Raw genomic sequence first — 18,472 nt, 5'->3', positions numbered from 1 at the left:
GCCATTAATGGTAGGAGGGCTATCATAAGCACATGGTGTCATACCTGGAGGACATCCATATTTACTGCCATTAGTTAGGCTCTTCCATATTTTTCTCAGCACACCCTTACAATTCGCAGATTTTAATTCGCGGCCTTCGATTAATAAGTCACGGATGACACTCTGGATGTACCCATGAATGTGTGTGGGTAGTTTTAAAGTTTGGTACATTTTTGCGGCCGAGACGAAGAGACCGTGAGTTTTATGGCGACCTGCAGGGTGTCTCTCTTGTCCCAGGTGGCTGGGCTATGCATCCTCATTCCACCTCAGTCTGGGTTAAACATTTGTCTGTTTCATGCATGTACTACTCTGTTCTTTTAACAACTGTGCTCCTTGTGCTTGTGATGGCTCCCAAAGCCCTCAACCACCTTCATCCGGCCACAGGAAGGTGCCCAAAAAAGTTAAAAGAGAAAAGGTCATGTATTTCTCCCATACATATGCCTGGCAATGTGAGCCTGGCAATTGGAGAGGGTAAGGTAAGTGAGTGACTGCAAGTTAGTGCATCTTCTGCATTTGAAACTCCTCACTCCCTGCCATGTTTCACTGGATTTACTGTTATTATTAGTGTTTACTGATAAAATAGTAGTTAATAGTCTGTGTGTCTGTCTGTGGCAACACACTCACACACACATACACACACGTGTATATTACAGGTAAAAGAAGTAATTGTCCTTAGGGCAAACACGTAAAGGGAATATACATTTCTTTGCACACGAGTAAAAATGTACCACCACCCCCCACCCCCCTGGTCAGCATATGATATACGCAGATTTGGCAATTCGCGGCCATTTTGAGACCCAAACCCCCGCGAATTTTAAGGGTGCGGTATTTTCAGTGTCCAGCCACCTTTCACCTGGTGAGAACATACCTACACTGTGTCCTAAGATGGAAGTTTGTTGGTTTCCATATCCTGTTTTTTTAAAGCTAATTGCTATTGGCCCATTATGATTGAGCATTTTAGGAGTGTGTTCTGGACCTGCACAGTCTGTCTTAGGTGGTATGAAAACAGTTAGGCAAATCTTGGCTTGTTTCAATGAAGTTTTTACTTTGTTTACCATCCAACCATTGGTTTTAAACTGGGGTGTCAGTTAGTGGAGTTGTCTTTCATTGGTATTTTGTAAAAGGTACCAGTAGCTCAGTACTCTCTTTGGGGAGTTGTTGTTTACTGGCAACCATGGACCCAGGCCTAGGTGAGTCTAATAACATGGTGTGGGGGTAGGAAGGAGCATCAGACTTCATCCTAGTTGCTAGGTGAGAAATGCATCAATGGACTCCCAAGAGGGTCAAACAGGCCTTTAAAGAATACAGTATTCTTGTTTCAGGATCTTCATATACAATACAGTACTTCCCTTCAATTTTATATCATAGATGAACACTTAACTAACCCTTTTCAACTATTTGGAATGGGGTTGGATGGTTCAATGAGAGTGACTTGAACAGATAAAACACTTCCAGCCCTAACCCATTAAAATCTGAGCTACATTTTCCATCATGAACCTTAACCCATACAAGAAAAAATTTAATAATGTCTCCACATTATTATTCAGTTTAATTGCATACCCTGTAGGAAATGTAAATTTGTTTCAAGTTAATAAAATTACTCTCATTGTGTCATTATGATTGCCCTTGTTGTTCCTTCTGAACATGACTTCAGTTATGTGGATTTTTATAAGTTAGATATTATATTTTGCTTGCACTGTTATTTCATATGTTCACAAGTTGGAATTGAAAAACTATGTGCAACCCAGGACTGATGACTATTTTTATGGTTTTGCTCCATGTTTTAGTTTGTTTTATATTTTTATTTGGGTACAATTATAAGAACAGCTCCTCCCCGACTTACGACGGGGTTAGGGACCCAAATCCAGGTCGTAAGTCAAAATGGTCGTAAGTCGAAAATGCTTAAATAATACCTGTACATAGAAAATCTAAAATGGGTGTCTCTCTTTCTTCTCAGCACCACAAAACTCTCACTTTTAAGCTTGCCAGCCATTTTAAAGTGAATTACAAACTTAAATTTTTTCAGTACACAGCGCAATCACTGACGTTGGGACTCGAAAATACGAAAATTGAAAAAATTTTGGTACAACTGAGGCGGTCCTATGTCCGGGTGGTCGTAAGTCGCGTACAGTGGTCCCTCGGTTAACGAACACAAATTGTTCCAGAAGGTCGTTCGTTAACCGAATCCATTGTTTCAATGGGATTTTTTTTTTTTTTTTAATTGGGCACTCCCTACATCCTTGTGTAAGGTGAAGCGCAGAAGCGTTTACAGTGCCCAACAGGGAAGCATGCTAAGTTCATGCTTGCCTTTATGTCTCATGAGTTAAGGGCGTAGAAGCCTGAAGAGTCAAGGGCATAGAAGCCTGAAGAGTCAATGGTTTATGTCATCAAGTTATTGGAAGCTCCAACAACTTGTCCCTGAATATGAATTTGCAACTTTCGATTTACACCAGGTACCTACTTTACTGCTAGGTGAACAGGGACTAATGGGGGCTAGGAAGTAAGTCCAAACAACTTCCACCGGCCCGGGAATCGAACCCGTGACATCTCGCTTGCGAAGGCAAGAGCGGTACCACTCTACCACCAGCACCCCCCAATGGGATATTGTGTAATTGGTTCCAGCTCACCGAAAAGTACATACAGTACAAAGTAAAAAAAAAAATGCAGTAAAGTACACTTACTTTGAGGTGTGTATGTAGAAGGCTCCTGGTTGATGATGATGATGGGGATTAGAAGTGGGGGGTGGAGGAGAAGGGAGAAGAGAAGGAAGTGGGGATGGAGGAGAAATCACCTTTCAGGGGACCCATGCTGATGCCGTTATTTCAATATGAGAGTAAAATATTTTTATTATTGTGTTTATTAATATATTTATTTCATGTGTACACAAATACAAGACACTGTGTTTACACAGCATTCCATCGCTCACCCAACTTATTCAAAAGTTTGTCTAAATCTAATAACTATATAACAAATAATTTGTGGCCATGTACATGTACAATTTATTCCCATTATCTGTTCTTATCTTTTAACATACGGAGTCTTTCTCTAAATTTGGCACACTAATACACGAAAGCACGTGAACCAACTTGTATTATTTGTTTTTCTGTTGAACCACAATTCTTTAAGTTGGTTAAAATTCGGTTGAGGACAGCCACAGAGCTCTCTACTATTGATTTATATATAGGGAGATAGAAGAAAAGCTTTAGCATTTTTGTCACAAATCCACATTTTTCCAGTTACAGGGTATTTTGATTTTCAATTTCACTTAAAGTACAATTGGCTAATCAGCAGAATTCACAACGTCCAGGATATACTCTTGCTCGTGTTCAAGAGTTGGGATTTGTCACTTGCAAAACGGCTTCTCAGTTTGAAGGTTGCTCTTTTTCGGAATTGCAAACCATTCAAGAGTTTTGTATTTTGTTTTTTTTAGTAACGGACCAACAATTTTCAAGGCCTTTGGTGTACTGCAAACTTTCGTAGCGTTTAAAGTGTGATGCAGATTGCCATTATCATAAATATAAATACGTTTGTTTTTTTACGAAAGTTGGGTTTTGTTTGATCATTTTTTTAAATGTATTTGCCCAACAATTTCCCTCTACTTCAAAGTCCTCCCCATTTTGTGCTATCAAAATTGTACTTTTTTATATGAACTTGAAGTCATGATAACTCAAAATATAGAAATAGGCAAAAAACAAACAAACTACAGAGTAAGATATTCATAATATTCTTTCTCTATCTCCCTATATACAATTCAATACAGTATAGAGTTCCATGGTTGTCCTCTACCCAATCTTTACCTTAAGGAGTTTTTGGAGAAATCAGACAACTGAGGATGAGAGACGAATAATCACACGCAGAGTTCTTGTGGATGTCTGATGTTTATATTTTCCTAAACTTTCGTTCCTGGTTGCTATAACGTTCTGTTAATTTAACAGAGGGGCTGTGATAATATATGTTAACTATATAACTCATAATTGTTATCGTTATTACGAATACCATAATTATTATTATTATTATTATTATTATTACTATTATTATTATTATTATTATTATTATTATCATCATTATTATTTTGTTCATAATCTCAAGCTACTTTGACTATCCAAATGTACTGCCGACCCTCCATTTATTATTATATTTATATTTTTTTAATTGTCCTGAGATGATTTGTATACTGTTGGGACCAAAACAAGATGGAAAAAATTATAATAACGGATAGGTGGAACGCGAGAATATGATGTGAATAATATTGATTGTAATAAAATAAATAATGTGAATATTATCTCAATATGAACGATACGGTGAGAACGATGCTTCATGAGAAAATATTGGTTGGGAATACAGTAACATACACGTGATGAATATATGATTATGATGGACCAAGCAATTTAATGGGTAATATAACACGATGAAAATAATTAACTTAGCTGCAATAATGACATCAGCAACTAATTCATTATAAAGAATGTGACTGTTTACAATAAAGCTAAAAATTACAATAACAAAAACTTAAAATTTTTAAAAGAGGTTCCTAGTGCAATTATTTAGACATACAGGTATAAGGGTTTTCTGCTAATGCCTTATTTATTGTTATTATTATTATAGTATGACCACTTATCCATTAATTTTTTGTATATTTTCTGTATAGTATCTCTATTTAACTTTGTTTTGAGAGTTGACAGCCTTTACTTTCCTTAGATGAAAGTCGTTTGAAGGTCAGTGATTCTAATGTCTTCACGGGAAGTTCACTTACTCTTTAGTTTTGAATATTATTAAAAATATTACTTTGATAAATCATTTTCGCCAAAAAGTTATATCCGTCTAAGGAGTTCCTGTACGCAACATGAATTTGGAGGTAATAAGTCAATCATCAGAAGGACTGAGCAAAAACATTACCCAATTGTCAAATTGTTTTCACACTCAGTTTGCGAGGTATATATTAAATTATGATTTTCTTTTTTGCAGTGATTTTCTTGTTTACATTTCTTGCTTCATGATAGAAAAGTTTAATAAACTGCTTAATTATATGGAACTTAGTGAAAGTGTCTTATAAAAGACTTGTTGCTTAAATTTGTTTAATAGCGATGAATAATCATTCAAAAAACGAGTAAGTAACTTAGATAATTCGTAAATTAAGGTACGTCTGGATTTTTTAATTGTTGAAAAAGCAGTTTTCTTAGTACTGTATTTCTTTTTTAACATTCTAGGATTTGTTTATACAGTCTGGTGAGCAGCGACGCTTATTCTGATAAAAAAAACTCCCTATTTCAAATGAATTCCTACTGAGAATATTTGGATTAGGAACATAAGGACATAAGAATGGAGATAACTGCAGCGGGTCTTTAGGCCCAAACTGGGCAATCCCGTTCACACCCAACCCCTATCGCTCATATATCCATCCAACCTATGTTTGAAACTATCCAGCGCATTCAAGTTAATGATGATGTTTGATAACTTGTTTCACTCATTCACTACTCCATTTCCAAACCAATGTTTACCTATCTCGCACCTAAATCTAAAATTGTCTAATTTTACGCCATTGCTACGAATTCACTCTTGGTTGGATAGTTTGAGTACCTTTGTTATATCACCTTTGTTTAGCCCTGACTTCCATTTATATACCTCAATCATAATCGCCCCTCGCTCTACGTCTCTCGAGGGAGTGCAAATTAAGATGCTTTAACCTGTCTCTGTACTCAGGTTCCTAATACCCGGGATTAATCTCTCCACTCTCTGAATTCTTCCTAGGGATTCTATATCCATTCTCTAGTACGGTGACCAGAACTGAGCTGCGTAATCCAAGATCTAGTTTTAGGATAATCTCGCTAGTCTTGTAACTGACACTCCTTTGTATGAACCCAATTACTTTGTTAGCCTTGTTTTGAGCAAATACATATTGTTGACTTGTTTTAAGATTCCTACTTATCACAACTCCCAAATCTTTCTCACAGTCGCATTCTCTATAACAACGTTGTTCATCTGATATCTGGTTTCTCTGTTTACATCTCCAAGACTAAGTACTTTACATTTGTCCACATTAAATTTCATCTGGCATTTTTCAAACCATTTGATAGTTTTTTTTTAGATCTTCCCAGGGCTGGATTAAGCTTAATAGGGACCTGAGGCACAGATCAACTTGGGCCCCCCTACCCTCAAGGTATATATAAATAACAAGAACATAATATACCCAAATTTATCAATGATTTCATCAATATTAAGCTTCTGCAAAATAACACATTTAATGTTCATAAGAGACAGAAAATTAAGACGTTGCTAGGACATCGTTGAACAAAGTTCATGTTTTATACTCTTCAACTTCGAAAACGTTTGGATTTGGGGGTCCCATAGAGTCTGGGGGGCCTGAGGCCAGTGCCTCATGGTTAATCCGGCACTGGATCTTCCTGTAGTTTTGAAGAGTCCTCGTCAAATTTAATTACACTCCCTATTTTAGTGTCACCAGCAAATTTACTTCCGTTGTTGTTTATGCCTATATCTATGTCGTTTATGTATATAATAAATATTAATGGTCCAAGTACTGAGCCTTGGGGTACTCCACTAGTGATGTTACCCCAATCAGATTTAATCCCGTTAATGGCTAACTCGCTGTTTCCTGTCCTGTAACCACGCACTAATCCTTTTAGAATATTTCTTCCAGTTCTATGAGCCCCCACTTTTCGTATTAGTCTTTCGTGGGGAACTCTGTCGAAGGCTTTGCTAAAGTCGAAGTATATCACAGCATAATCGTGCCCCTCATCCACTGCTTCGAAAACAGATGAAAAGAATGTTAATAGATTAGTCAGACATGAATGCTTACTCGTGAAGCCATGTTGGGAATTATTGATCATCTTGTGCTTCTCCAGGTGATTTCAAATAGAGTTTGAAATGATTGCTTCACCCCCAAACCCAATACCCCTTCTCGCAGCTGCCATTTCATCCCATCAAAGTTTGCCCTTCTGAAATCGGGAACTTTAATGGAATATTCCTTGTGACTGTTTCTGTATTCAGTTCAGTTTTTATTTCCTTATTGATTTCACAATTCAGGTTATCTCTGACATAGATTGTTATCCCGCCTCCTTTCCTAATCTGCCTATCGGTGTGGAATAATTTGTTACCTTTAATTTGGTATTCGACAGGTAAATCACGGAAGTCTAAGTTTATCCATGTTTCGGTGAATGCCATTATATCGATTTTTTCGGTACATACCTATGCCCTGATTTCATCTATTTGTTTCTCATACTTCTACTGTTTCTGTAGTAGACATTTAAGTTAGTCGTGATCTGTGTCCTCTCTTGTTGCATTTAGGCTTTAACTCCCTGCCTTATTTAGTTTTCTCATCATTCCGAGCACTATTTCTCTGTAACCTTTCATTTTGTTTACCCGCTCCCACTGCAGTCTCCTTGATCCCCATGCTCACATGTTCCCCTAGCAGTTTAAAGACTTGACATCTTTGAACTGCCCTCTCGAGAAAGCCAGCCAGGGTTGCCACCCCATCCCTAGACAAATATACCCCATCCCTAGCATAAAGGTCCCTTCTGCTGTAAAAGTTGTCCCAGTTGTCAATGAATGGGACTTATTTGACTTGCAATATCTTTCAAGACGGCCTTTGTTTCCAACTGCCTTGACAACCATTCATTGCCAACTCTCCTTTTAGGCAGGACACCACATATGATAGGGATCCCTCCCTTCACCCTAATCCGGTCAATAGCTGTCTTGAACTTATCAAGATGCTCCTCATTCCTACACCAGCCAATATCATTGCCTCCTGCACTAAGGATAATGGGTTTGTTCCCATTACCAGACAAGATATTGTCCATCCTGTAAACAATATTGCCTACCCTAGCTTCTGGCAAACACACCCTCATCCTATTTCTAATTTTAGCACAAAAGACTCTATCCAGATTCCATACCTGGGAATCACCAAGAATTAAGGTTTTCGTACCTTTCTTGTCAGTCTTGTCCCTGACTATGTTAACGTCCAATTCGTCTATCAAAGGACTAAAAGAGTTAGTACACTAAAAGAGTTCTGAACTATGTCGTATTGACACAATGATAACATGATAGTACTCAGGAACAACCACTGGCTTTAGTCTCTATCATAGTGTCCGATATACACCAACGATAAGGTTAAGAGTTATATCTCATAATTTTTCAAATGTTGTTAGAATACTATATAAACTAACCCTGTTATGCGCTTAAAGGATCTTCAGTCTCTGACACCCAATGCAAGTGACAAATCAGACACAAATCGGTCTTTTTGTTATAATCTACCTTATCATTATCAACAAACTATAGATTAGACGTGGCTACTGAAGATGTTTGAAAGGTCAGAACTTGCCTAGATTTATGCAAATCCCAACAGTTAGGTTAGCATAGTCATGTAGGTTTTAAGTTGGAGCCATCGGTGGCACCAACCCACACAATCACTCCCGCGCTCTTAATGGTTGGCAATCATTCAGCAAGTTTACTAATCCCGACTTGAGCCAATGACTGAATCCCACACTCACTGGTAGCCACACTGGCATGTTACATAGTTAGCCATTGGCTGAATTTCTGAAATATCTCATAAATAAAATATATACACAATACAAAACATATCCTGATACATACACCTGACGTGCTATATTAAAATTCCCTCAAATGTCTTGCTCCGTTAGAATACTGATTGGATTTCATCCATCACACATATATATATATATATATATATATATATATATATATATATATATATATATATATATATATATATATATATATATATATATATATATATATATATATATATATATATATATATATATATTCTTTTAGATTATCACAGGATTCAACGTTTCTAAAATCATTTATTTGGCATTTTGCATTCACAGTATATTCACTAATCCCCCACGTCAAGGAAACACTGTACTGTACTTCCGCAATTCACTTTTAGGATATAAACCTTTCCCACCGTCTTTATCACCCCTTCATACACCCAGTTCGTCAGCTCCCCTTTCTCCTCTTCATCCACCAACTCACTATTTTGTCAGTTTTCTTTTCTTCCTCCATCTACTTTTCTTTATTCTTCCATTTTCACTCGCCTCTCCTGTTTTTCCATGTCTTACTCGTCTCCCTTTTGGCTAGTTACTTATGGTAGGCGTCGTTGTCGAAGCCTGAAGTGGCAGACATCGGCACCAGCTCCCGGTTGCTCTTGTTCTTTTTCTTCAGCCTGGAGTGTTGTGGGGAAAATATATGCATGCTCAGCAAAATATACATGTAAGTGCACAGTTCCAGAAACACACAAACTTATTATGGTTCATATGCAGCATATATGTGAATATATACGATTCAACTTATTGGAAGCCACACTGTGACACATAGTTTCACACACATACAGTAAGCACGTTCACTTAACCAAACATTTTTTTTAATTATAATAGTTTAAGGTTTATTCAAAACAGCAAAGCTCTTGTAAAGCTAAAATTGACTCATAACAACTAAGGTTCACGTACAACAACTAAGATTTATCCACAACAGCTAAGGTTTACCCACAACAGGTTTACTGTTTACTAAAGTTTACTTAAGACAGCTAAGACTCACAGCAGCTAAATTTACTCACAACAGCAATGATTATCTCGATAGCTAAAGTATACTCACAAATGCTTAGACGTACTCACAAAATTTAGATTTACTCATCAGCTAAGGTTTACTCACAGCACATAAGCTTTACTCAAAACATCTGAGATATATTCACCAAATTTGTGGTTCACTCAAAAAAGTTAAGGTATACTCACAAGTACACAAAGCCGACGATGACGAATAAAGCAATGAAGAACAGCACACCGAAAGCAATAGCCAGCTTCTTCATGACCTTAGCTGACCATCACATAAAGGAACATCACGTTAAGATTTTATTACAAGATTGAATACAGCATGTCATCATTACATTACCGTACATTACAAGATGGAATTTTGACATGAGCCTTATCTCTGATCTTATGATTGTGACCGGGGAACATTACCACTATACCACCAGGATACTAAAAGCAGTCCTAGACTCTGTTATATTTCATAAAAAGCCTGTTCAACGAGCTTATGGCGCCATGAACCTCCAATGGGGACTACCCGTATCACTTAGGTGGTCAGAGTAACGTTTTACCAAATCCGGCTTCGAAACACGAGGATCCATATATATTTCATTAGCCCAATAATGCATTAGCCCTGGTCACAATCATAAGATCGTGGGTTCGAATCCTGGCGGGGTGAGGTGTTGATTATATATATATATATATATATATATATATATATATATATATATATATATATATATATATATATATATATATATATATATATATATATATATATATATATATATATATTACATTACATTACATTACATTAAAAGGTGGAAACGTGTCTATTGAACTTCATCTATAATCATGCATTATAAGTCAACACTCAAATAAAGTCATATGCTGTTATTACCATCGTATCACAGGTTAGTGTTCAGTAATTATATCGTTGTTGCTGCCTGTTATTATGACTGAAAGGTAATGTGTTGTCAGTGACAACATGGTGCATTAAGTAACTCATTATTTAAATTGTTGTGGAACTCGTCAACCTCAGATCTCGTGATCAGGTCATCCTCAGCCGCCTTAGTTTGTGAGGTTATCGTTGGCAGGTCGCCAGGTAAAGTGAGGTCGCCCTCTGTGGGTACATTGTGTGAGGTCATGTAATTTACCCCCAAATATAATACCCCTTCTCTCAGCTGACTTTTCAACCTATCAAAGTTTGCCCTTCTGAAATCTGGGACTTTAATGGAATTTTCCTTGTAACTGACATTAAATTCAACTTTGAATCTCACTTCTTTGTGTTCACTTTAGCTAGTGCGTTCCTTACCTCGACATTCCTAATGAGGTTTATTCTGATTGACAGAACCAAATCAAGTATATAGGTCCAATCTATTTGACTAAAGTTAAAGTCGCCTACTACACAGACTTTGCTATAGCTGGATGCCCTGCGCATTTCATCCCAAATAAGTTTTTCATTAACTCTCGAGATTAGGAGGTCTATTTATTACTCCTATGACTAATTTTTCCTTACCATCAGTTAATTCTATCCAAATTGTTTCTGTATTTAGTTCAGTTGTTTTCCTTATTATTGATTTCACACTTCAGATTATCCCTGACATAGATTGGTACCCCGCCTCCTTTCCTAATCTGCCTTTCGGTATGGAATAATTTGTAACTTTTAATTTGGTATTCGACAGGTAACTCATGCGAGTAAGTTTATCCACGTTTCGGTGAATGCTATTACAGGTATATATCGATTTTTCCGGTACATGCCTACGCCCTGATTTCATCTATTTGTTTCTCATACTTCTACTGTTTATGTAGTAGACATTTAAGTTAGTCGTGATCTGTGTCCTCTCTTGTTGCATTTAGGTTTTAACTCCCTGCCTTATTTAGTTTTCTCATCATTCCGAGCACTATTTCTCTGTAACCTTTCATTTTGTTTACCTACCCGCTCCCACTGCAGTCTCCTTGATCCCCATGCTCACATGCTCCCCTAGCAGTTTAAAGACTTTGAAATATATTGAACTGCACTTCTAGAGAGCCAGTCAGGGTTGCCACCCCATCCCTAGCATAAAGGTCCTTTCTGCCATAAAAGTTGACTCAGTTGTCAATGAATGGTACTGATATTGACTTACAATATCTGTCAAGACGGCTGTTGACACCAACTGCCCTTGACAACCATTCATTGCCAACTCTCCTTCTAGGCAGGACACCACATACGATAGGATCCCCCCCCCCCCTTTCACCCTAATACGTTCGATAGCTGTCTTGAACTTATCAAGGCACTCCTCACTAGTACACCGGAAAGAAAGCAGACATGTTAAAGCTGAGAGGTAATTTTACTCACCATTTTGTCCTAGTGCTGATGGTTTTTGTCTGAAACAATGATATACACTGTTTATAATTAATTCGTCATAATGTCAACTTTAATACAAAATTCACAAAAATACAAACAAACATACATACTGTACTGTACTGCCTATGCATACTTGGATTTGTAAGCTCAAAATTAATCGATCTGTACTCTTTAACATTACTATATAAGTAAAAAAAATCGTTAGTGGATTAGTTTCATAAAATTAAAGCACATTTATTATTATGAAGACACGATATTAAATGTTTTAATTACAGCTTAAAATATCATATCAGGTTGTTTTAGGGGTGGTACGATACCGCTTTGGGAATCTGAGAGGGGAAAAATTACACTCAAGTCCTCACCTGCACACGAAGCTGCCTGGCGTGTTGATACACTCGTGTTCCTCCTCACACACCCTCTCGCCCCCATCACACTCGTCCACATCTGGTAAAAGAAAAAATCACTGCTAAATATAAACACCTCTAAAGTCTCCTGAAAAATCCCAAACAGGTTTTTGATCCCTCTTTCCCTACCGCTGTACAATAAGTGATAACAAAACTGAAATGAAGTCGTAGCATTCGGTGGTATTATTTGGTGCTCATAATTTCTAAATATTTTTTATTTACATTAAATTCGTTTTTCTTGTACATAAATCAATTAAAAAATGGGATTGTGTACCGTATATTCCTCCCAAATGCCTTCCATCTTTATCACGTAAACACCAACTCTTCTCAAATAACCACCAGTCCCTCTCACATACTCATCATCCTTTCCAAATACCCTCCAACTTATCTTCCAACGCTTACACATATCCTCCAACCAGCCCACAAACCCTTACCCACAAATCCTTCCCCACACCCACCCACCCATTCAAAATACACACCATCCCACCCACATGCCTATCCCACAATTCACTTACCCTTACACATGCCTGGAGTTCCCAGAACATTCACCTTCAGAAAACCAGTTTTGCAGGAACAAACAAAGCGCCCGGTGGTGTTGGGCCGTGGGCGGCAGGTGAACACATCGTTTCCTGGGCACGGCTGCTCTGCACATGGATCTGTCATAGAGCATATGTATTGTTCACTCTATAGCATAGTTTGTTTCGTGTGTATGTGTGTGTGTAGAATAGATGAACTGATGAATACATATAAACAATATATACATTTCAAAGCACACAGTTACGTGCATAAGTAATAAACACATACATACTCGTATGCACAAGCACGTGCAAGCTATATAAAGCTATAGACTTGGTCACTCACCATTACGGTGCTCATGAAACCCTTTATTTTTTTATCTTTCTATACAGTGTACTAAGATTCAGTCGAAGTCTTCTATTTTAAACCCTCAGCTTTGACCACCACCTCATCTGGCCAACCTTGACCTCAAAATTACGTCTCAGCTTTGAGTACTTACTGTATTCAGATTTCTTGGTGTTTTATCTACAATTCGATCTCAGGACTTTAACCTTGGCCTTTTCACCATTTAGTCCAGAAACCTCGTTTGTATCTAAACCTTAACCCTGTCCTATACCCTGAAATCGTCAAAGATGTTTATATTGATGACCTCTTTGCCTAAATTATCTATATAATCAATCATAACTTGACCTCCCCCCCTCTCAGAATGACCTTACCATTATTCTCCACAGTGATTGAGTCCTCTTGGATCACTAGACCCCCGGCCAAGACACACACTCCGGGGTTGATGTCCTCGCTAGGCTCGCATTGCATTTTGATGGCATCAGCTACCTCCTGAGTAATGTTAGGTTGCTGGGTCACTACCAAGAACTCCACTTGAAGCTGGGAGACTGACCTTTTCCTCATAGTCTTGGGTTTTATGGAGAGTATCTCGACGTTGTTACGACCGAAGGTCTTTTCCAGCTGCAATTGTAGGTTAATGTTTGTAAGTGGCTAACTGTAAGGATAATGATAATAATAATGTTGATGAGGATGATAATAAAAATATTACACGACCATATGTACAGTACCTTGACTGCCAAAGAATTCGATAGCGCTCCTCATAAAAGGCTGAAAAATAATCTTGAGGGGTACGGAATTCGTGGAAGCATCACGAAATGCAAAAGAATGCCCCTTGATCCTACCAATAGTAAGGAGGCGTATCACATGTCCCAACGTGACAAAGAAACATCACCTAGTCCAAAAGTGAAAAGGATCTGGGTGTGCATTTTTACACCGAATTGAAATTCTTTGACTATTGTGAGAAGGTAAATCAAGTAAATTATTTTACTAGGACTTAAATAAGATCGTTCACATATCTAGATCATAATGCGCTTCAAAGGTGAAGTATTTCCCTCGTGGAGTACTGTCATCCATCTGGTCCCCGAGATATGGTAGAAATTTAGTTGATTGAGAACATCGAAATGGATGTCCACACTCCAGCACCTCAGTTACCAAGAAAGATTAGAACGCTTGCAGTTGCCTAGATTATACTATAGACTGGCAAGGGGTGATTTAATAGAAGTTTATAAGCACGCCAGTGGACATTATTCAGTAGAGTTGCTCATATCTGGAGCTAATGAAATTCCCACCCCACTAGAGGTCACACAGTTTTTTTTTTGTGAGATTATTGTGACAGCACCAAGTGTGAACTCATTTAAGGTTAGACTTGACCAACACCAGTGCAGGTTCAGGTATATTCCGGAACCAGTACATGCCCAGTATTTGCCGACACAGCTTGACAGACATGATCGACTACCCTGACCGGCTTGGGTGCCGAAGATGATAAAGCAAAGTAAATCACGTGAAGATCAGGTCCCAACTTATTTCACCTCAAGATTTATCGCCCAAACACGAACATAACCTAACCTCTTGAGGTAGCGCTTGTGTGTTTAATTGTCTGGTAATAAACAAGGGGGTAATTAAGTGATCATAAACAAGTAGCAGTCTGCCTTACCGCTGCGGTGAGGCGCCAGGCAATGTTAGGATCACCAGGAGAAGTGGTGGTGGTGAGGACGAGGGAGCTGTGATATACGCTGGACGACACCCCAGGTTGCAGCAGGTCCTGACACGCGCTCTGACACCGACACTCAGTCACTCCCTTGTCAGCCTGTGTACAGGTGAAGGGCGGTGTGCAGGTGTCACTGGTGCATGGGTCTGGCAGGGAGGTAAGGGCAAAAGAAATGCACTGTGACGTACAATATATAAGAACAATACAATAATGTATATATAAAACATTTATATAATATTATATAATACATTATAGAACATACAATAGTAGTATACAAAATCCACAGCGTATTGATTTATTCAAATTACAAAACCATATACCTGTAGGTCTATCTTAGTTGAATTAGTCGTGTGAACAAAAACAAAGTATATAATTATCTTAACAGTGTTTTACTCATGCATTTAAAGTTCCAAACCCCTTTAAAAACTAATGAACTCTCTGGAAACAAAGGTCTGTATTTCTGAGTCTTGTTTATATTTACACTCTTTGTTTAAAATATAATGTTTACGTCATGTGTACTCTCAGGGTTGTGTGCTGAGACCGTTGTTTGTTTCATAAATGACATGCCAGATCAGGGGCGCACCCAGAAATTGAATAAGGGGGGTTTCCAAATTACTGAGAAGTCTGGCGAGCGTAATGAGCCCTTTCAGCTGACCAGCTCTCATTCTACTCCACGTTCCTGAACCGGCAAAACCTCTCAGCAAACTCCTCTTCCAAGCAGCAACTTCCCAGCACCAAACTGCACTGCACATTCAATATATTTATATATAAGAAAATGCATTGTGAGTTTCTCTCCTACCTCAGTCCTGAGTGTGATATATTTACTGGCCACACTCAGTACGCCACAGTGGAACTTACCGTGGCGTGGGGTGAGGTCAGGTAAGCTGACCCAGCCTTCGTGTTACTAAGGTGTCGCCAGGTCAGGTATGGGTTGGCCACACCATGCAGTACCTGGAGGGGGGGGGGGGTTTCCGGGCAACCAGGAAACCCCCCTGGGTGCGCCCCTGCAGACAGTGTGAAATATTGTGATTTAATGGGGGTTTTTTCATTTTCTCATCTACATTGTACATTTTCTATAGATTTTACATACAGTCAACCCTCGCTTTACGCGGTCCCACATTCCGCGTTTACGCGGTACCCTGCCGAAACAGGAATGCTCACATTCCGCGGTGCGTGTACCCCTTTACGCGGAGAGCGGCTGGCGAGCCGCGCCATTTTTGGATCTAGACCTCCCGCCATCCGCCATGTTGTGTAAGCGGCGCGTGCATGGTGCGCACAAGGTCGCCCAGTCATCAAAACATTACCGAGTTCTTCACCCGCCACCCACCACAGCTGGCCCAAGTCAGTGATAGTGATAATTATTGTGAGGATATGGACTTATATGGACTTGGAGGGGTTTGACAAAGAGGCCCTGCAAGCCTCTGTGGTGGATAGTGATACAATTGATACAAGTGATACAGGTGAGGGCCAATTATCTGCCCTCTGCCTCGGAACCAACCGCCCAGCCATCTTTTCTACTAATGTAAGTGTTAAAAAACCTAATATTATTGATATTTCTCTTAATTATTAATTGTGTGTGCATACCATCATAAAGTTAAGATAATATTTTTACTACAACATAGTTGTGTGTCGTCAAAAAGTGGAGTTTGGGGGTCGGCCCGGTCTCTATTTCAATTAATCCCATATGTTGTGTTGTTCACTTTACGCGTTTCTCACTTTCCGCGGTACCCTGTGGGTTGAATTAACCGCGTAAAGTGAGGGTTGACTGTATTTATAAATTATTTTTCCATCCACTTTCACATATTTGATGATTTCGCAAATGTGCTTCAATAACTGTATCGGACGATAATACGGAGTTGGAAATCGAGCATGCTGTGTCAGGAAACATGTTCCCACTTCTCTCGTCCTCACTTCACATGTAGTTTTTGGTGTAGTTACATCTACTTTGGATGCCACAGCCTTCAACAACGCTATGTCTACCAGTCAGCAAACAACTATCAATCGTTTTTTCTCAAAAAGGTAAGTTGTCATATCAGTCTTGTGCTGGAACATTATTATTGTTATAGTTGGCTATAATACAATTGCTTGAAAATTGATATAATCCTCTATATACAAAGATTAGGATGCTAAATTACACCATCTTCAAACTCAGATTATTTCCTGAGATTCAGTGCAAATGGCGTCAAATATTGGTCAGATTTCAAAAAATTTTCCGGACCCCCCAAAATGAAAGGGCTCGCTATGCTCGCCAGACTTCTCAGTAATTTGAACCCCCTACTCAATTTCTGGGTGTGCCCCTGATGTTAGGGTGGGCCACATATATAGCCGTAATGTTAGGGTGGGCCATATATATAGCTGTAGTATTAAGGTGGGTCACAAATACAGTAAAGCAATAATGTTAGGGTGGTCACATATATAGCAGTTATGTTATGGTGGGCCACATATATAGCAGTAATGTTGGGTGAGCTACATATATACTAGTAGTACTAAGGTGAACCACTTTTTTTTTTAATTATAGGAAATTGCCCACCTGGGCATAGGTCATCGACCCACAACGGGGTCTAGGAGGTGAAGAAATAAGAGTAAAAAGAAATTAAAAATAGAAAAGGAAAAGGTTATATTAATTTACTCCGCGAAGATGCCGGAAAACCATCTTTTTGAAGTGAGACAGATTGTATGAGTATGGAAACACACAAGAAGGCAGAGCATTTCATAGTTTAGTTGTGTGAGGAAAGAAGGATGTGCTATAACAGGTTATTCTAGTGTGACCGACATCCACAGAGAAACGGTGGGCACCGCACCGCGGGCAAAACGTGTGTTACAAGCCCATGGCCTTGCCGGAGGTACACAGGATGCCAGATCCACCGAACATTGCGCGATAAAGTACCTGTAAAATAGAGTGAAGCGACATTGCAGTGAAGAGAAAGGGAAGAAAGATTACCAACTACAGGAGGAAAGTTAATAAGACAAAATGACTTTGATTCCACCCTATCTAACAGTTGGACAGAAGAAGAGCCACCCCAGATATGAGAGCAGTACTCCAAGTTAGGACGAATGAATCCATTATATGCTTGAAGCAACTGCTCAGGAGTGAAGTAGCTACAGCATCTGTACAGCATTCCCAACATTCGGGAGGCAGCTTTAGCAATGTTGTGGATGTGTGACTTTCATGACATATTAGAGGTAATGGTGAGGCCTAGCATATCTATTTTAGAATTTGGCAGAATGATTGTGTCCTGAAATGTGATTGGTGGGAGATCACCTAATTTGGAAAGGTGTAACTGGTAAATACCGAGTTTTATTACTATTGAATTTAACCAATTTTCTACCTCCCCATTCAGAGATGTTGCACAGATCCGCATCATATATATATATATATATATATATATATATATATATATATATATATATATATATATATATATATATATATATATATATATATATATATATATATATATATATATATAAGGTGGGCTTATATAGCCGTGGTATTAAGATGGGCCACATATACTGTATAACCGTAGTATCAAAGGCGGGCCACATATACTGTATA

The 18,472-nt window shown here is 38.5% G+C and overlaps 1 protein-coding gene across 1 annotated transcript; it reads right to left on the bottom strand.

Annotated features, from left to right (window-relative positions):
- Positions 1-8,863: 8,863 nt before the first annotated feature.
- Positions 8,864-15,832, bottom strand: LOC121870504 (adhesion G protein-coupled receptor E2-like). The gene is made up of 7 exons (XM_042372336.1): positions 14,863-15,832; positions 13,583-13,829; positions 12,866-13,006; positions 12,309-12,390; positions 11,938-11,966; positions 9,807-9,888; positions 8,864-9,241 (listed from the first exon to the last, which is right to left on the bottom strand). The coding sequence occupies exons 2-7, from the start codon at positions 13,770-13,772 to the stop codon at positions 9,157-9,159; spliced, it is 609 nt and encodes a 202-aa protein (XP_042228270.1). The 5' UTR covers positions 13,773-13,829; positions 14,863-15,832; the 3' UTR covers positions 8,864-9,156.
- Positions 15,833-18,472: the final 2,640 nt, after the last annotated feature.

This window comes from Homarus americanus, unplaced genomic scaffold (assembly GCF_018991925.1).
Source record: "Homarus americanus isolate GMGI-L3 unplaced genomic scaffold, GMGI_Hamer_2.0 scaffold57424, whole genome shotgun sequence".
Taxonomy (NCBI): Eukaryota; Metazoa; Arthropoda; class Malacostraca; order Decapoda; family Nephropidae; genus Homarus; species Homarus americanus.
The sequence above is the reverse complement of the archived record's forward strand: the minus strand, read 5'-3'. Positions and strand labels throughout refer to the sequence as shown.